General features: G+C 32.4%; 2 protein-coding genes across 3 annotated transcripts in view; one reads left to right on the top strand and one right to left on the bottom strand.

Annotated features, from left to right (window-relative positions):
• LOC109858523 (potassium voltage-gated channel protein Shal-like) overlaps positions 1-1,565 on the top strand; it is a 171,955-nt gene extending 170,390 nt beyond the window's left edge. Inside the window, exons 4-5 of one of the 2 annotated variants that reach the window (XM_020435871.1) lie at positions 951-1,053; positions 1,456-1,565. In XM_020435871.1, the coding sequence (XP_020291460.1) occupies positions 951-1,013 (63 nt within the window). In that variant the 3' untranslated portion in view covers positions 1,014-1,053; positions 1,456-1,565. Of the gene's footprint in view, positions 1-950 lie in introns of both variants that reach the window. The other variant, XM_020435870.1, reaches the window with a different exon arrangement.
• Positions 1,566-1,659: 94 nt separating this feature from the next.
• Positions 1,660-15,850, bottom strand: LOC109858521 (glycine receptor subunit alpha-2). The gene is made up of 9 exons (XM_020435862.1): positions 15,641-15,850; positions 14,391-14,639; positions 13,446-13,521; positions 10,281-10,458; positions 9,418-9,644; positions 7,073-7,155; positions 5,988-6,299; positions 4,705-4,910; positions 1,660-3,208 (listed from the first exon to the last, which is right to left on the bottom strand). Exons 3-9 carry the CDS (start codon positions 13,517-13,519, stop codon positions 3,032-3,034), a joined length of 1,257 nt encoding a protein of 418 aa, XP_020291451.1. The 5' UTR covers positions 13,520-13,521; positions 14,391-14,639; positions 15,641-15,850; the 3' UTR covers positions 1,660-3,031.
• Positions 15,851-21,457: the final 5,607 nt, after the last annotated feature.

Below are 21,457 nucleotides of genomic sequence, written 5' to 3'. Positions count from 1 at the left end.
AGTAATAAACTCGGCACGGTCGTGATATGTGTCACGCACAGGTGACAGGCGTGAAAATTATCGTTGGCGTTCTCTCGCGACGTTAACGGGACGCGAATCCAAAGAAAGACGACGTCAGACCAGGAATGCGGTGAGAAGATGAAGAGCCACCACCGTGAGTGGAATACTTCGAACACGTCGTACCGCAAAACGATCTATTCACGGTGGCGAACAATTATGATTCCTTACGTGAATGTAATTATTAGCGGCCGTGAGGAGCGCGACAATTAATTGCTCTTCGTCGGAGCAATTGCAGAATGATAAGAACCGACATTTTCTCTCATCGTTGTCGTCTGCGGCTAACTGCGGTGATTAAAAGTGAGATGAAAAGGATGCTTCTATTCAGATCGGAGCTCAATCCTGGCTATATATCAGAGGCATTGCGCCTTCCACAGAGAAAAAGCTGCAAATGTAGGGACATAAGTGAAAGTTGCCTGAAAAAAGCGGAATAAGAAAGTTCCACCTTTTTCTCCGAATCATTCATTTACATATATAACCTGAGTTGATTTTTTCTTTTACTGTAGTGCTAATAGTAATGATATGTAGAATGTTATGATATTATATGTTTTACATAAATTTTTTCGCGCGTAACTGTCTTCAATTTTGTTATCGCATAATTAATATATTTGTCACACTTACATTTAGAGCGATTTTACATAATCTAACAAAATGTTTGGAGAATGATGCGTTTAATTTAATTGAGACTAATTAAATATTACACGAAGTGTACTGAAAATCATAATTAATTATCACAAGTTATTTTATCCGACTAATAATCATGTTGAAAAATTGATAAGAAAATAGAAAATACATATTCATATCAATATAAATACATATTGATAAGAAAATAGAAATAAATACACATAAATAGAAATACATTCTCTCCGGTATTCACGTTTTTTACATTTCAGGGTAAAGGAAAATCGCAGTTTAAACGTCGAGACACACAAATGGTCATGCTAACACTTGACTGATAACAGCCGTGAACATTATCTCATCGAGAAAATTTTGCAGGTTATCTATATGGTTCTTTACCTTTATCTTAAATATTCTTTGAAATATTGAAATATCGGTTGCATAAAAGCACTGAAAATGATATAAACATATAAAATAATAAGTCAGAAGAATTATATTTTTATGAAACACTGAAACACTTTCAAAGCACTTTTTATATTATCAAATCAATCTTTATTTTTAATTACATTCACCTTACAGAAAATAATACGTATATGAAATAACATCAAAAAGTAATACGTATGAAATAATATCATATAATATTAACTGATATTGTTTTTGCACAAATATTGTCAATTAGTTTTGATTGTCTAATATCAATTGCAAATTTTATCTGTATAAGTTTTGTTCCCGTTTAGTTTCGTACATTTTATTGCGTTTTATTTTACTTCTATATTGCAGTATTACTATTGTTGATCTGCGCTGAGGACCATTACAAATTTGCAATCGCTGCATGTTACACCGAATTATAAAATGCTTGTGCAAGGATGACCCGATATTTACGTAAGCAATAAAAGCAAGAACAAGTGATTGTGTAATCGAATATAATCAAAACAAAAAAAACAAGCGTTTACATCCAGTTTTGTACTCAATATGTAATTCTTGTTTTTCACGATAAACAACAAATTTCACTCTTAAAGCGTATTATATATGTATTTTGAGTAAAAAAAAAAAATCATTTCCCGGGGCTCATATGTTGAGATACGAATTTCTTTATTTAAAAGAGATTTGCATAAAACACTTTACTTTTTCTATTTTAATTTTTATGCTTATTCTATAAAACCATAAATATCTTTTGATTTTGTTAAACAATTATTTGTAGAGGAGCGTTAGATTAAAAAAGTTAAGAAATACTGACATAAATGCTCAATTTATTATAGCGCACAAAATAGTAATGATCTGCTGCAGTAGTAATACTCCGTCATGTGTCAGTCAGCACGCGCCATTAACTTGCTCTAGAAGAGTTCAGTTGGCGAATGGAGCAATTAAACAATATTCATTATGATTTTGATACTACCGCAATAATCCAGATTATTACGCATATTGTGCAATATATCGCATACTGCAAGCAAGTATCGATTAACTTTAGTATTTTTGTTACTTCTCTCTCTCTCTCTCTCTCTACAATTTTCCTCATGTATTTTTTATAAGACTTTTATCTCTTATTTTCATTTTCTCACTTTTAATAAAATATTTTTAGTTAGTTTTTATTTTGTTTTTGTTTGAAGTTACTACGGAGATATTTACTTCAGTTCTACAAAAAAAAATTTTTTTTAATATTAAACTATTTAAATATTATTGTATTAAAGTTATAACATTTGGTTAATAAGTATGTATTTATTATGTATTTTTATTCGCAGAGCTAGAAATATGAGATTTATAATATAAATTGTATTTTAGAAAGTATAATCTCTCTTTTCTGAGTTTGAGCTTGAGAGAATGAAGAACATGAGGTGAGTATAATTGTTCTCTCTTTAACATATTTCTTTGTATATTAATCACTTAATTCTTAATTATCATATAAACTAGTATCATCGTAGTGGTAATTAAAATTCCATACACATGTAACAATTTTATAGTAATGTTATAGTTTTCCAACATATATAGTTTTTTTAATAATTTGAAATTGCACACAGTAGATTTTTATAACTTCATGAAATTAGTGACTAAGTTACGTTGCTTTACAAATTTTATTGATATCTGTTATATTTATATGGTACGTTAACATTTACAATATATTTTTAGCAAACATATTAATACGAAATTAATTTCGCTTTTACTGAATTTTCTTATTGTGCCGTAATTTACATGTGATATCTTATATAAAGCGGAGGGATGTAATTTCCGTTGAAATTGTGTTTCTCACGTGTTTCAACAAATATATTGTTGCGTCTTTCGCGAAAAAATTTTTCTCCGTACATTTCATCCACAAAAAGTTTATTTGTTTCTCGCCGGAAGTACGCTCTGCCGGCTTACTTTACAGGAAGGTGCTCCAATATACGACGTTAAGGATGAAAAAGGAGAAAGGAAAGAAAAATCTGGAAACCTTGTCGATGTAAATGGCGGTGGCACGTCCTTCGCAACACTGGTCGTACTGAACCATTGGTGATCTCACTGGACTTCTGTTTCTCTCGGCATCCGGCCTCATCGGTGTCTGTGGAACACAAAATCTAAGAATATATTACTGGAATAGCACACGGGAGAGCAATAAATATAAAAAATTACACCACATCTTCCAATTCTTTCTCCCAATTTTCCTTACATTTTTCTTTATTTACTTTTATATTACCTCTATTTTTTACGAGTTGTAAGTATATTATATTTTATACTATGTCGTATATCTCTATTGTTTACGATATAAGCAAAAAAAGAATCGATTTGATAACCTCGACGAGGTTATCAAATATTAGTTATTAGTTATTAGTTATTAGTACAAACTTCGCAATCTGGAATTAATATACATAAAAATCAAAGAAAACGTAACGTTTTTGCCAAAAAAAGAGATTACTTCGTCACTTCCTACATATAATTACATAAGTGTCACATATGAGATTTTCATTTTATTGCATAATGACACTTAGAAAGTCATGTTCTTTATGGTCACCAAATATTAAAAAAAAATATTCATAAGTAAGGTAAAACTTCGAAACTAAAAGAATTCTTTGACTAGGGAGACACATATGAAGTTTTAAACTTTTAAACTGCTCTTCCCAAAAATTGGCGTTTTAGAGTTACGGGATTATATGTAGGGAGTGATGATTTATTTCGTTCACATTAAAGATTTTTGGAAGCGAGTGCGATGCGATAGAACAAGCAAACAATATACGCGACGGATTTAATGAAATTGGTAAGATGCAACAAGACGTACAAGCGCGCATGTGTGTATGTGTGTGTAAGTGAGTGAGTAAGAGTTAGTACGCGCAGTACAAAGCTCGTATAAACCAAGGTAAGAAAAGAGTAAATATTTCTTCACCAGTCACATGGACGACAAAACGCATCGCGATAAAATAAAACTTTTAAAATTTATTTGAGAAAGAGACGGTAATGGCAAGTATTATCTACTCGCCGCACCTTACAAACGGTTGTTTCGACAAAGGTAACTGGTTTTTAAATGACGACACTTTGCAACACTTTCCTCACTGACATTACTTATCATAAGATTATACAGTTGTATAGAAATTGTTTTTTATAAATAAATCACGCTCCATATTTGTAGAGTAAATTTAATATATAAAAAGAAAAAATTAATAAAATAAAATGTGAGTTTAGTTTGTCTCTAAAAGTAGAATTCAAAAAAATTTTACTCTGTCTACTGTCGAGTTTATACAGTTTTGAATATTACAAAATTGCAAGTGAAACAGTTTTTTTTCTCATCGAACAAAGTAATGTAACATCGTCGATATCATCTCGCCAATTCTCAGGTAGCTGAAGAACGTCAACAATTTATGACAGTCACGGTTTAGAATGTGATGTCATTTATTCCCGGGCGTTTTTATTCAATTCAGCGATATCGTGCCGACAGAACGAAATCGCGTTACACTCGAGCGACGCGCGGCGTCGCGTACTTCGCTTTATCTCGACTATCAATTTTGCGAATGCCGGACGAAGCGTTCGCCGTAAATATCGAGCTGAGTTTTTTTTTCGATTTACCTTGAAATCGTCGATGGCCTCTCGAAGATCTTCATCTGAATAACCCTTCATGGCTTTTGTGGCGACGGGCCCCATGTAGTTGTTCACCACTGCGAATTCCATGAGAGACAGAAAGACGAACACGCTGCAGGAGGACATCCACACGTCAATTGCCTTTACGTATGAGACCGGCGGCAGAGATTGCTGAGACTGCGTGTTTTGCGTTGCTGAAACATGATGTTTGATCCTATATAATGATCCTTCTACATTTTTACGATTATTTATTTGGCGTAAGTGAAATCTAAAAGTACATTAAGAACTTCATGAAATAGCAAGTAGGCCTCAATTCTTTGTGAATAGAAACTTGACTTAATTTTTCATTATATTTTAGTTAATTTTATATAAAAATATCATATAGAAATATTTTATGTGTGTATGTGTGTGTAATACGTTTTGCGACCAACTTTGTATCTGTTTTAATTTTATTTTGTCAGAGAGAAATATAGTGACTCGCAATAATAATTGCAAAATTGGAGTTAAAAAAATCGGTGAAAAGAGAAATTTTTTAAGGTAGCTCCCGTGCGACAGTTCTATTCAAAAGTGAAATCTAGTGTCAGTACAAAAAATTATATGCTTAACAATACTGTCTTTTACGTTTACATTACTTGTATGACAACAAGCAAGAACTTGTATTTATTAAACAAATAGAAAACATCAGACGATGCGTCTAAACTTTTGACCGATACTGTACGTCCAAAAGAAGTTAGAAAAATGTATAACTATGTATAACTATGTATTTTTTTTTTTTTTTGAAAACGGTAAAAACTAATGTTTTTTTTTCAAATATTTGTAAAATGTTTCTCTATAATATAGTTGTTTTTTGTAAAACTTTCTAGAGTCGTTTTGAAATTAAAAACAAAAATAGGCTGTTTTGATGTATTCGGTATAGGAAATGTATGTTAATAACGTCAACTTTAATTGTGAATATATATCTTGCTTCACAATCGGTCAATTTCTTTGAAATAGCGACAGTAATTGTAAATCATTATTGTTAACATTTCATTTAAGTTTTATTAAATTCTATAGAAAAGTGGTTTTGCACGGGAACTACCTTAAATTTCGGATTTTCTAAGACCTAAGATGTAGCAAATAGCAATGATTAAATCCACGTATAGTTTGCACTTAGCAAAGAACAAGTTGAGTTGACGCTTTCTACCATCGTGCCTTACAAAGCGTTCCATTGTGGGCAAATATCATGCATAGTTATCGCGGAGCGTGAATATAGGGGTGGCGGTGGCACTTACCGAGGGTCAGCAGTGACGTCACGCCGAGAGTGACCCGTGCCGGGATCGCTTCCGGCTTGATCCAGAAAGCGATCCAAGACATGACGACGATCAGAGCGGACGGGATGTACGTGTGGAACAGATGATAGCCGAGCCTCCGGCGCAGATTGAAGACGATCTGTATGCACGTGAAATTTCCGGTCGAGTATTCGATCGTGCAGTCGGTTGTGTAGTTGTTCGATATGTCGAGTTGCGGCAGTTCGATCTCCGGATTGACCACGAGAGGATCCGTCATGTTCCACAAGAATACCAGATCTTGAGTCGTATGCGAAACTGGAATAAAAGATACGAGATATAACAAAATTTAAAAAATGAAAAAAAAAAAATATATATATATATATATAAAGCAGAATACACACAAAAAAAGTGATTGCAAGGAAAAAAATAAGTAAGGAAGAATAAAGTAAAAGTAATAATTTGATTGGTTAGGTGGTGAAATTGATAGAATTATTATCGTGACGTCATAGACAGAAAGAGAGCGTGAAAAAGAGAAGACAAAAAAGTAATTAATAGAATCTGTGAATATTCCGTTACGTGAGATACGTATCTTATGACATTTATTGACTGTTATTTATTTATTATTAAAAGTTTTTATTATGTAGTTTTGCATTACTCAAACCGTACTAATATTTTATCTTTATTTTTATAATTTTTATATATCACACAAAGTTTTGTCTCTATTTATTTCTATCATCAAATTTTACCAAACATTACGAAAAATACATAATTACGAAGTATACATAATGTGTATGTATACTTTGCGTATGTACCCTTACGAAAAAGAACTACTGCCGATTACATATAAATAAAGTCAGTAATATAAATATTACTGACAATCACATAAGAATATCATCAGATATTACAGGAATCACTGAGAATATTACTGGTAATTACACAGAATGCCAGTAATTTTTTCGTACCACTGCCGCAATATATTACTGCCAGTAGTTCTTTTTCGTAAGGGTATACTCTTTTTTATGTATACTCTCTCTCTTTCCGTCTCACATGCCAATATTATTATTACTATTAATAGATAAGGTATTTACGGCTCTCGATCATCATCGAACAAACTTGAGTGTCATGCGGATAGGACTCGAATTTCATCGCGCAGGAAAGTACCAATGTCAATCTGAAACGAAAATATTGTATTTTCTTTTTGTGCGCTGTAATAACTCCATTAATCAAATTACATTTCGCAATATCAAATGTAAATAAATTACTTGCCAGCGGTGTTGTTGTTGCACTAATAAACCATGTGTTAAATCTTTTTTCTCTACCAGTTTTGTGCTTTCGACACTTGAAAAAAAGAGCAATTCAATCCGTATCATTTACAATTTACAATTACATCAAACAAAACGAATAGCAGAAAATTTACAATATGTTGATTTAAATATAATAAAATACAATATGTTGACTGTAAATAAAAATAAACGGATCCACGATAAAGTCTTATAAGCATAAAATAATATTACTTATTAAACCAATATATAAGGCCTTATGAGCCGTTTCCAAGATCTTGAGCGGAAACTGTGCGTGTATATATATATATACACATGTAACGAATTCACCTTGTAAATTTTTACAAGTGAGTGTTTTTTGAATTGAAATCTCAATTCTTAAGTTCATACGGGATGCTGGATTTGCATCTCACATATGAGATACCCCGGATACCCCCCTAACTAATTTTAAAATATTGCGAAAAAAACTCCTCGGCCAGAAGTCGAACCTGGAATCTCCGGCTTTCCGTGCCATCGCCTACCCTGTTAGGCCACCGAGTCACTTGGAGTTATTCTCGCAATATTTATACATATATCAAAGATGGTCTGATACTGTTGAACGCTTATTTTCGGCCAGCGTAATTCAAACAAATTTTAAAGCACACTCACAAATCAAATTTCAAAAAACACTCACTTGTAAAAATTTACAAGTTGAATTCGTTACATGTGTATATATATGTATATATACACGCACAGTTTCCGCTCAACACTTGAAAACGGCTCGTAAGGCCTTATATATTGGTTTAACTTTCAACGAGCTTTAAAATTTGTTTGAATTACTTATTAATATGTATTTTTTTTTCGTGAATGATAAAACAAAATTATTTAGGTGCGTCCGAGTTTCACACGTAATAAAAAAGTGCGTTGCTCTTTAATCTCAGTTGCACGTCCCATTAAACAGAATTATAAGAGTGATTTTCTATACAAAGTCGTAAAAGTATATCGCCGAAGTGAAAAGTTATAAACTGCTACTTTTGCGCTAATAAAAATAATTTTTGCAGTTGTATCGGGAAGTCATCTTGTCATTTAAGTTAGTTAACTATATAATTGTTTTCTTTTAAGTTTTAATATGAAATTATATCAAAGGAATACAAAATTAAAATACAAAATTATTATTGTTTCTTTATACGGCTCTCGATCGGTATTTGCCAAAATACTGCTTGTAAGCAGATAGAAGGGATTATTTTGAATCAAAAAGTCCCATACCACTTTGCAAGATTCGCAATAATTAACGAGATGTTAATTAATAAAGATCCGCGAATGAGCGTGCACCCACGTGCGTAATGACAGCTTAGACTTTTGCGCGCTTACGTCGTAGCAACAAATAGGGAGAAGCTTACATGAACAGCATATAATATACATAAAAATCAATAATTATCGACGCATAAACATGAAAGTATAGACTGTATTTTTTCATCAAAATAAAGTCCAATGTTAAAATGTGTCGAAAATGAGTTTGTTTTTATTTAATTACTTATTTACTAGAATAAAACAAGAAGAAAAACTATAAATTACATATACAGGGTGCGGCGCCAAAATCCGGACAAATTATATATGTTTTTCTAAATATGTTTTATTGCTNGTTTCAACATTGCGACTGTTTCGAAGTTATGGTAGTTTAGTACATGCGTCAAGCTATTTGAATGCCAATCGCGACATCTGCCAATGGTACTGAACGGAGGGAATATCAAATTGAAATTTGTCCGGATTTTGGCGACGCACCCTGTATATACCATGTATATGTATATTACGTATATTATATGTTGTTTATATTAGCTCTTTCCATTTTGTTGCTACGGCGTAAGCGCGCAAAACACTGAGCTCTCATTACGCACGTGGGTGCACGTTCATTTACAAATCTTTATTAATTACCGTTAATTATTGCGTATGTGGTATAGAACTTTTTGATTCAGAATAATCTCTTTTACCTGCCTATGAGCGGTGTTCCGGCAATTACCGGACACTCTGTATACCAAATCACATTGTCCAACGAACAATTATTACGTATAGTAGTTGTTCATTGAATCTCAAATCATTTGTAAATAAAAAAATTGCTAAAAAATAAATAAAAAATAATCGTAAATTGAAATAACTAAAGTTTGCAAACATCTCACTTGGACATGTAAAGCAGCGTCTTGTCGTGATACAGCCAGAGATAGTGATTCGGTATGGACATCTCATGGAAAGTGACCTTTTTCGCGTTCTTGAAGAAGCAGTCAGGTCGCCAGATGTTGTGCAGCCAATCCACGTCGAGTATCCGGTAATCCTCAGACATGTTCTCTGGTAACCGCAGCCTGGAGTCCCTCCAGCTTTGCGCGAGAAATATGTCGGCCACATACGTCTATCGTTGTGAAAAAGAGCATGAACAAACGGCCGCATCTCGCACGCGACCGTATAAACGCAGACGACATAACTATACTGCGCGCAATCCTCCAGAATAAAAAAAAATAATAATAATAATCTCTGTAACTCGCGTTCTTGCAAACTAAGCGTTTGCTCGAACAAACTTGGATGAGCACGGAAAATGAAAAGAAATATGCGAAGTAAAATTATCTCTTGCGATAATTTTTTACTGCGGAATTATTTAAAATAATTATTTTGTTTTCCATTAACTGATATCGCGCAAGTAGATCAATGTTTGAATCAGCTGCTAAGTTTTATTTTTTATTAACATAAGAGAAAGAACTCAAAGCTTTTATACTTTTCAAATTCATTTTATACTTTTATAATTCGCGCGCGTATTTTATTATAACTCTCTCATAACTCTTTCACGCGAGCTGAGAAAATTTTTTAATAAAGAGAATATTATTTGAGCGCGCACACACAGATAATGAAAAAACTACATTCGTAAAAAAGTACATTTGTATAGAAAATAATTAAAACATTGATTTATTACATAACGGCACGAATAACATCAGATGAATTTAACGAACGAGGAGAAAAAAACTTTTCACGTGTACGTCGGCTTTTCGCTCACCATCGATTCCTCATTTATTGAATCTAAGCTGAGCACCGTCACATGAAAATATACGACAGTGGGCTGTCCAAGGAATTTCGGCGCTCTGTGCTTGTCATATTGCTTTGGATTTAACGGCAGGATGTCCCTCAGAGACAAAGAAGATTCCTTTTTACCGTACTCATCGAAGTCCAGCTCTCTGAAATGTGAAAATAATTCCAAGAAGATACAGATTTATATTTATATATAAACGCATCTGACACGCTTCTACGTGTGCCAGTTAAAAAGCTGTGACGAATCGCACTCGATAGAATTCTCGATGAGATATTTGTGAGATTCTTTTATTTTAATTTTGATTTATCTTTTAAAATTCGTCTGATAAATATTTTTATAGTCAGAAAAAACTTATCTATAGTAAAATTAATGATGTTGAACAAAATTAAAATATTAATTTGATCGAAGTTCTCTTAAACAAAAAAATCACATTTTAAATTAAGAAAGTAACTCCCAAAAATCGCCCGTTTTGAAGTCCTTGAATTTAGAATCAAATAGTGTGCTAAATGATAGCTTATAATGAGACATTGATCACAGAAAAATTTCACATTGAGCCTACTTTTCGTTTCCGAGATAGGCGAGATCAAAATTACTAAGTTGAGTGAGAAAAGAGTATCGGTATCGTGACACACGTCACAAGTAATCTACAAAACTGTCTATCAGAACTCACCGATTTTGATGGAACAACTTTGCACACTTGTGAAACTATGACAAATAATTGACATATATTTTTTTATATCGGCATTAATTTTTTTGTATATCAACATATATTTTTTTTTATTTTTTTATTAAAAAATATATATCGATTGTTTTTACGCCGTAGTTTTACAAGTGTACAAAGTTGTTTCATTAAAATCGGGTTGAGTTTTATAGATTTACTTGTGACGTATATCACGATACCAATGCTCTTTTCTCACCCAACTTAGTAATTTTGACCTCGCCTATCTCCGAAACGAGAAGTAGGCTTAATGTGAAATTTTTCTGTAATCAATGTCTCATCATAAGCTATTATTTAGCACACTAAGGGAAATATGGAAAAACTAAATACGTCATGTGATTCTACGACCAAAAATCTATAAAAAATTATTCGAATTTTACTTGCCACACCGGCGGCAAAAATCGACCACTTTTTAACATCCTTCTTTCATCTCTTTGAGGTTACTCTTTAATGAAACTACTGACAATTTCTGCGTTTCAGTTTTGTTGTTTTTGTAGTGTATTGTTTTCTTGTTCTCAAAAATAATCAAAATTTATTACACGGACAAGTATGTTTTTTTTTTTAATTACAGATCGAATTACTACTCGTGTCATTGTAATGACAAAACATCAGTTCATAAGCCCGCGTAAAAATCGCCATGTACCACTGTGAAACCTACCAAGAGTAATAATCTGTATAAGTCTTTCGAAAATGTTCTCACTTATTTCGAGCTCTTACAAAGATGTTTGGATTTATTGCACAATAAATTTACTATATTGAATATATTACATACAACAAAATATTAATACAACAAAAATATTGTAAAATAATACACGTGTCATTTCTTCATTATGAAGTTATCTAAAATCACAAATTATCATTAATCACTGTAACAAGCATCGTTATCTTTTAATTTTGAATCGCAGATAAGTTACAGCCTTATGACCTTAAAAATTAAATAGCATCTACCGCGATGATATCGCGGGTTTTATTTCAGCATCGACGATGCTCATAAATAATTCACGGACTGCAAGAGGCAGCGCGCGAGAGTACTATGGCGAGTTTTATTAATACAGAGAGTGAGAAAGAGAGAGAAAGAGAAAAAAAAGAAAGAGAGAGAGAGAGAGAGAGAGAGAGAGAGAGAGAGAGATTCTTTCTAGTCGTGAACCGGTAATCGATGTCGATATCGCAGATTGCTATCTGCAGGTCTTTCTTTGTTCAATTAAGATACGTTGCGTTATTGACTAAAGAACAACTGTGCCCTTGAAATGCAGGTGAATAGTATAGGCGTAATTCTTCAATGTTAAATCGCTGCGTATTCATTGTGTACTATATGTACATTATACACGTCACATTATAGAGATGTTTCAGACTTCGGTGAACTAATGTTCGAACCACGTTAGTACATCTTTACAAACAGAAATAAAATAGTATTTGAAATAAAAGTATAATATAAAAAGTATAGAAACAAAGTAAGTATAAAAATTGGTTATACGTCAATAAATTTGTAGAAACAAAAATCATGCTCATTTATACTTGAATTTTCTCGATTTAAAATAATATTGTATAAACATAAACAGTAGTATTATACAAACACAGAAAGTTTACTCAAATGTATCATCTTCTGAATGTGATTGTAACAAAAATATACGAAAGTCTAATGTTACATTTCAAAATATGTTGTTTTTGTCAATATGAGAATATCAAATTGATTGCTGAGCAATTTTCATTTTGATTCGATCTAATAGCAAATGCTCGCGTTGACTTTTTTTAAATTAATAATTCACGCTTATGTTATATTATGCTTATTTTTTATAAACTTTTCCTTTCTGAATTTTTCGCAAATAAACATCTAACTGGCAGCAGGCATGGAACAGATTAAATAAACATCGTCGACCTAGTTTTCTCTTGCTGTATTAACAATAAAAACAAATTCGTTATTATTTCAGTTCAAACATTTCACATTTTTGTAATAATTTTCGGCTACAGTTTTTTCTACGTGCACTGTATACACATAACAGTTTTTTTAATCTATATAAAAATCATCAGTTTGACCGTTGAAACCGTAACGATACTATGGCAATTTACATTGCAATATCTATCACACATCATGGTAATAGCAAAAACCGATGGTCAAACTTACTTTACAGATACTTTATAAATCAGCCATTATTTAACCAATGATTTTATAGATTTATTGTCAAAAATTACTATCAGAAATTGTCAGTTTTGTTTATTCGTGCAATTTCTCAGAGAGAGAATAACTGTTCATAAAAAAGACACCCAAATAAAATCTCAAATAAATGTTAAATAAATGTTAATATAGTTGTGTAAAAGAATTTAAAGTTCTATTGTGCTTTGCCCACATGTACGTTTGTCGCTGAAAACTTTGCCAGATGAAGTTTTCAACCGGCAAAGGAAGTGCAAGTACTTACGGAAAATGCAGGACGGCCATGTCAAACAGAGTATACAAGTAGCAGCATATAATCACCAGAGAGTGCCTCGTCATCCCTGAAGAGAGCAACGAGTGAGTAGGGAATAATACGGATGATGTTTGTGGCCGATATAGAACTCGGCGCGAAGAAAGAACGGCGTGCAACCGGGTATACAGAATATGTCATAAAAAATTTATCGACGTGAAAAGATCGATAGGGTCGTTTCAAACCTCTGTGAGACTATCAAAGACACTTTAGCGCGCAAATTCGTTCATTTTTCTTCACGCTTACACGACAGCTTGCGGATCTGTTAATTAGCGCGCGTTAATGTGATACGTTGTCTACTTAACAACGAAATTTCTGAGTTACGTCTAAATTTTGACTTAAGTTTGATGTTTCTGTCAATAACGCGACGATAAATATAGATTGACAGTTATTTTTAATGTCTTCGATTTACACAATAACAGTTACACATAGAAATATTTAATTCAAGCACTTTATAAAAAAAAGGTTCTAATTGTAAATATATTGAACACAAAATAACACACGCGTCCCAGTTTTACGAGATTAATGGGTAAAAATAAAAAATCAGAGTAGTTATTTTCGGAATTGATCCATCGATCGTAATATTTTTATCTTTTTCTTGGTGTCACTAGTACAATAAAAAAAAGTAAGTGCCAAAAATCGAGAAGCAATATTATTTTAATCTGTATATATCGATTTAAAAAAATTACATAATAGTTTATACTCAGTGCTTTTCAGTCTAAAAATCATTAGTAAAATTGCGAAGTTTTCACAAACAAATACTCAAAGCAACTCTTCGCGTGCTTATTAATTCGCGACAATATATATATTCTCAACATATTATATTTTCAGTTATTTACACATGTATCTCTTATTTTTGATTTTTTATATCCCGCTTTTTCAATATAATTTGTTACTCACCGATCAGCTGCGCATTCTATTGTTCGGAAATCCGGCGAATGCTCTTTACAAAGATCAAACAGAGGTTGTCAACCGCTCGTCCGATAATCTTTTCCGCCGGACCTCGATCACTTTCAAGCCTTCGTGGATCAATGAACATCTGAATTACACCTGAACGTGGCGCATTTCATGAACAAACCCATTAAGGGCCGATCAATGTCTTCGGGATCTTGATGAATCACGTTGTCGACATTAATCACTGATGGCAATCTAGATAGACGTTAAAACTGTCAGAAGTCACTCTTAAATTTTATGGAGGGATTTAAGCATCGAGTTCGTAGAAAATTTGTTTATTTTTTTTTTGCTACAAATAGACTTTGAAATAAACACTTTGAATGACATTGAGTGACGTAATATTTACTTTCTACAGCTTATCTCTATAATCCCGACATAATGAACTTAAACGTTTTTGGCCAAAAACAATTTTATATTCGGATTCGTTTATTATGTGGCGAGAATTTAAACCGACCTTTGTAACAAAAACCCGACGAGCTTTTGTAGTTGCATAGTACATACATATAAGAATTTTGAGAGTTTTTAAGATATTTAAGATAACAAGTTTATTTATTTTTACAAGTGAGAAAAATATCCTTTTACAGGACGTTTTTAAATTAATGAAAAACGTGTAACTGTTACATAAATATGAATATAAATACACACACACACATATATATGTATATAATATATGTGTTTTTGTACATATATATATATAAATGTACAAACTTCGTAATGCAGACAAAGTTACATAATGGTGTATTCTATGTAAAAATGAAAGAATTATCTATTATATAAAAATGGAAGAACACATTTGATTTTAATACATACAAAATATAAAGATAGAATTTATCAAAAAGAGAAAGAAAACAGGTGAATAAGTAATAAGCGAGTAATAACAATTTGAGTGTGCTGACATCATGCTAAATGTCATACAATAATGCCATAACATTTAAAGAAAAAAAACGTCAAAGTCCAAACGGCACATGTTCGTGACTAGAAGACTGTATGATTAAGAACTTTACGTATAAATGTACTCGACCTTCGAAAAGACTATGCTCTTGAAGTCGTGTTCATAATTTACTTGTAACGTAATCAACGTGGAATCAAGTGCAATTAAAATCAATAAAGACTCGAAAAATTATATTACCGAGAAAGATCTACAATCTCTCTCGTTCTTTTAGTTTCTATTCAAGTTCCAAAACATGATTACGAACCTGTCTCTCGAGACTGTCTCTTCCAGCCAACTTTGATTTCAGACACTGAGACGATATAACTGTTATAACTCGATATAGAGAGTTTTAATTCGATAGGATATTCTTCGGCGTGAGAAAAGTGTCTCTTTCGATTACGATATTTGCAGAAAATGTCGAGATAACTCGACAAAAAATGTGTGTCGGGGATTTTATCGTGTGATCGGTACGCCAGGTTTGTCACACGGTTACTGGTCACCCGCCATAGCACCTTCTTTCCCGCCAGTGTCTATAAACCACCCCTGTCGCTTGGTCGTCTCTAAGCCAATTTGCCTATCGACTAACTGATTAAGCCCTACTCTCTTTCATCGGTGGTATCGTGTAACATCTAAGCACGTGTGCGTCTGAATTAGAGAGAGATCTTGCAATTTTTCAATCAAGAAGATACGTGTCAGAAAGAACGATGGGGTGAAAAATGACGTGTGAGGGTAAAAGTGAATTATAGCGCCGGTGAAATATGGTTGGCAATCTCGCGAGCGAGCGTTGATAGGCGTATCACGCGTTCACATTGACAGTTATGCAATACGAAATTTTACGTAAGAGAAGCTGCGTGATGACGACGAATTTTAATACTCGCGGATTTATGTAACACACATAAGTGATAAACTATATATGATACTTATAAATAATAATATAAACAATAAATAAAAGATTTAACATATAATGTACTATAAATACTAATGTAATATTGATATAAATATCTGTCTCAAATGTGTGGAACTACAATCAGACAATTGCTCAACTCTAAGTAATGCAAAATTTAAACACAATACTTCAATATATGTATAATAACATTATAGTAATTTAAATAAAAACTTACGAGCTAATTTACGAATGATAATGGGTAAAAGTAATTTTAATAATGTATCGAAACGTTTTGATTGTTTATTATTTTTGATATTATCTGTAGCCAACCTGTACAAGTATATATACAAAGAACCACACATTTTGTTTATGTTTCAACAAAACATAATAATGATTTGTATAAAAAATAAAATGTTTATAATAAAACTTTCAAAATCATCTTAATAAATAAAAGTTTTATACTTATTATTTGCTATTATTGGTGGAGATCATAGCTCATAAGGTTTTCTTTGAATTTGGATTTTTCTTTCTTGTTATATGAACCACAATAAATTTGGTACACAAAAATAAATAAAATAGTTTTATAAAGCTCTTTACATGCTTATTTAATCAGCCTTTTATAGTCAGTTTTACATATCTAACGATTATAACTCGTTCTTGCTAAATTTTAGTTCTTTACAAAATTCCTGATCCTATCATCATTCCTAATGTTTGCAGTCGAACAAAATGTAGTTAATATAGTTTCCTGTCCCGTCTTACATGCTTGTTTTGCCGATAATATCTCTTTCTGTGGCCGATGATTTTCCCGCGGTAGGTAATGATGATTTGATCTCAAATTTATTGATTAAAAGCTAAATTCTCTATAATAAAAAGTTACTCTATTTTAAAAACTGTTTTTATTTTTCTTTTTTTGTAAAAACAAAAAATATTTTAAATGTATTATATTATTGCGTTTGTCACTATTGTATATAGTAGATTATCTTTTAAATTGCGGATTTCTCTTTTATTTAATAGTTCATAAATCAAATACAAGAGGGCACTAGATATTCTGCAGAATCAATTATTTACTGAGTTTTACTATCTTTTTAACAATTTTTAGTTAAAAATAATATACAAATAACGAAAATTACAATACTATTGACATACACATACAACAAAAATTCTAGAAAGTCATTTAATAAAACTAATATAAAAAATTTATATTTATAATTATATTTATATATACGTGTGGCTAATATATATGTATATTAGTTTTTAAATAATAAATAGTATTCTTGTCAAAGAGTAATATCTCGTTTAGAAATATTAATATACTTAAATACTTAGGATAATTTACATTATCATAATTAAAAGTGAGGTAATTATTTACATTAGTGGATCACCGATTTTGATGACCTTGAAATTTGTTGTCAAGATCAACGTTCTGAACAACTTTTCCTTGTACATATGACCGCCGCTCGGCTTTAGTTTTTGAGATATTTATAAAAAACTTACTAACATTTATTTTACAATTACACTTCATTCTTTATGGTGTTCTTTTTGTTCGTGTTGTAAGCGTGTAGGCAGGAGGGGACTACGCTTCTCGCAGGGAGAGAAACTTTGCTTTTTCCTTTGTCTTTCCCCACCAAAAAAACCTAACTCAACCCAGTCTCTAATATGTTGCGATATAGCATATATTATGCATTGTGACATTAATAGGATATAGTTCCGAATGGCCCCTGCTCCCGATCGATCTGAAATTTTGCACAAAAATAGTGTTCGATGTCATTACAATATCATTAATAATATTGTAATAACACAGATTGGGTTAGGATTAGATTAGGGTTAGGTTTCTTTAGAGAGTGCAAAGGGAGAGGAAAAGCTCTTTCCCTTGCGGGGGGAGGGGGCGCAACCCTCTGTCTATACGCTTAAAACACGACTATAGTACGTAAATGTTCCCCTTCTAATTCAGTTAAATAATTCATTTTTTAAATATTATGTCTGAAATATTTCCAATTTCAAATAATGATAATATAGTATAAAGTTCAAACTATATTGTAGTTATCTTATTATTTAATACTTCACCCAAATATATTTCACGCCTAATCCTGAAGGTTTTTGAATATCTCAAAAACTAAAGCCGAGTGGCAGTCATATGTAAGGAAAAGTTGTTCAGAATGTTGATCTTGACAACATATTTCATCAAGGTCATCAAAAGCGATAAAGTTCTCCCTAAGTAAATAATTACCCCCCTCCCTCTCTCTCTTTCTCAAACAGAACAAACGGAGCACTGGATTTTAACGCAAATAAGAGGAAGACAATAGGATGCTGAAATGAAAATACGGACTTTTTTTCTCACAGTGGACAGGATTCTCCTGCGTATTTATATATCAGATCATACATAATTTCCAAGATAATTCTTGGAAGCCGCGCATCACCGCGCGATCGAGCCGCTTCACAAATAATATCCCGCGTGTTTCCTGTCGCGCGAGCAAAAGCATCGAAAAAACTGAATCTACGTGAAATTAGACTATAGAAATCTCCGAATATTATTTGTTTGGCCTTTTCTACGAGACCTTGATATGTTCAATTGTGGAACCATCAGTTTTGTCCTCGAGCTTCGAGCAACGAAACTTATAACCACATGTTTAAGCCTTGCGCTTTATCAATCTCTTCTTTGTGAACTCGGCATAACAAACGGTACTTTTTTAAAAAGTTTTTGATCAATGTGTGGTTTTATGCTAAATATTTAAAGCTACACAAAATATAAAAAACGCTCTAAGTATTTTAACAATTTGATTCTACATTTAATTAAATAATCGTCTACTTTACACAGACAATTCAGTAAACGATATCTTTGATACTGCATTTGATTAGAACTAAATTAAGTCGCAGATAACGCAAATAATTGATAACTATTACAATTAACTAAATCTTGTAAATTAGGCGATTTGCTCGTTTTCTCATATCGCTTGCTTGCAAACAGTAGGTAAATGTAAAATCGCTATCGTCAGCGTAATCGATTCCGCGGATCTTCGTACATCGCAATCGCCTAACGACTAAATTGATCGAAATACGTCGTGTAATGTCTTAGTAAAATCCTTAATATTAATCGTTTTCTATTACGGCGCTTATCTCGAAGCACGAGATTTGAAGAGGACGACAGATCGTTGGATACGACATAATTGACGGTTACAGATTGTTCTATTCAGGCGTATACATCGTAAAGCTTGTAACATCTTAAGCCTTTATGCATCGAATGCAAACATGATTCACGCACTTTGTAAAATTTAATTTGACAAATTCGATTTTATGACGTTCGCTCGTGACAGTGAAAAGTAAGTAATTTTATGACAATAGAAGTATTGTTTCTCGAGCAATTGGAGCTCATCTATATGTACGTTCTAAACGACGTGTAATTTTAATCTTATAAGTCTTTGAATTTGCTAAAAATTTTTAGTGAGATATAATTGTAGATAATATTCGCGTCAAATCTTCAATTAACTCGATTGAGAGTAAAAGATATGTATAATCGATAAGTCAAAGCGTTAAGTTTTATTTGAACTCGATAGTTTGGTTTTATTATTAATTCATATTTTTTTTATATTTGAAATGCATACATCGTGAAATGCATTTCGCGCACAATTGACATCGATGCATACGGCCTAAAGACAGACACACAGACAGACTGAAAGTTTCTGTAAACTTCGTAATACTTATTTTAAACTTGTACGTGTTATACACGCGTTGTGTTTGACACATCATTTTTTTTCTTCGTCTTCAATTTGTGTACAAGGTTTTCTTCTTTCTTTTTTTCTTTAATAGCATCAAAGTAACAAATTCGTACATTTTTCTGCTATGATAGTTCAATCAAATGTTAACATAATTTTTTTACAGCATTATAACATTTTGTGATAAACAGTATTTGCGTGTACGTTACTGAGTCTTATTTGTTGTAAAGTTAGATTTTTATTCTGCAACTTCGCTAAGATAATGGTGGTTTTTTTTTTTTGATTATTCCAACAAACTCGTTAGAATCTATTGCAGTCGTTATTACAGAAGTTGTTTTGCCTCCGAAACTTTGCCTAATCGTAAGATTCTTAAAGTTTTACAGCTATTTGGTATCACAACGATTTCCGTTTTCGAAAGCCTCACTTTCGCTTTGTCTAAATGACACATGGAAAAGACATCTATATAATTAAGAACGTTTATTTGTTAACCTAAGAATTAATTACACGGCGTTCTAAGAAAACACGAGATACAAGCAACTCGAAAGGTGATCGAGTTGCGTGCTAAAATGAGACGCAACTAATTAATTCGGAAGTCGTTTGATTTCAATATTATATCCGTATTCGCGCAGTGTTTTTCTAAACCACCGTGTTTGATAGCTCGATCGAATTGCGACGAGTTTTGAAAAATATTTCGTAAAAGAAAACAAACTCTCTCTCTCTCTCCTCACTTTTATCTTTTGAGGCTATATCGTCAGTTCGATCGATCGGTGATTGTGCGGATTGCCACGCTCGATATACAGTGATATGCGAGGAAGATAAAATTCACACAACAACTTGTACGAAGACCCACACTTACAACAACAGTCCTTTTGGAAGAAGTGATACTATAAAAAGGGGTTATTTTGTAATCGCGACGTTGCTTTGCTGAGAATCTCGTTCGCAACTTGCATGTTACAAATTAAAAGCAAGAAATCAGAAATCACGAGTTACAATTTTATCTTTAATTTTTGCAAAAATTACAAAAACAATTAATAAAAAAAACCATTATATTAATGTAATTACTTTTTTATTTCTTTGAAAATTTAAATTAAATTCTCAATCGTGCAAGACTATTGGCACGAAGTACAAAAATCGCCGCTGTGTCTTTGATCGCATTTTGACGCAATTAGAAATTTATCCGATCCGAAATTCGGTCTTTTAATTCGGCGAACGAGATTGCGACCGATAAGTAATTTAATGTCCACAAAATTGAGCGCATTACGTCGTTTTGCGAACTTAGTAATCAGGCAAAATGTAATACAAACTTTGCGTTCGAAGCAAGAGGCGACTAAGTTTGAGGAACATGGAAGTTTACCAAGTCTCTCAGGCGGGATCGTCGCATTAGTCACATCGTCACAAAGTAACGTCGCGGTCACAAAGCGAGCCCTTTACAGTAACGCACGCCCTGTGACGCATCGGTTGCATATGCTCTCATTCACACACGCGA

Source organism: Pseudomyrmex gracilis, unplaced genomic scaffold (genome assembly GCF_002006095.1).
Source record: "Pseudomyrmex gracilis isolate BER0280 unplaced genomic scaffold, ASM200609v1 scaffold_210, whole genome shotgun sequence".
In the NCBI taxonomy this organism is placed as follows: domain Eukaryota; kingdom Metazoa; phylum Arthropoda; class Insecta; order Hymenoptera; family Formicidae; genus Pseudomyrmex; species Pseudomyrmex gracilis.
This window is presented reverse-complemented; position numbering and strand designations above follow the sequence as displayed.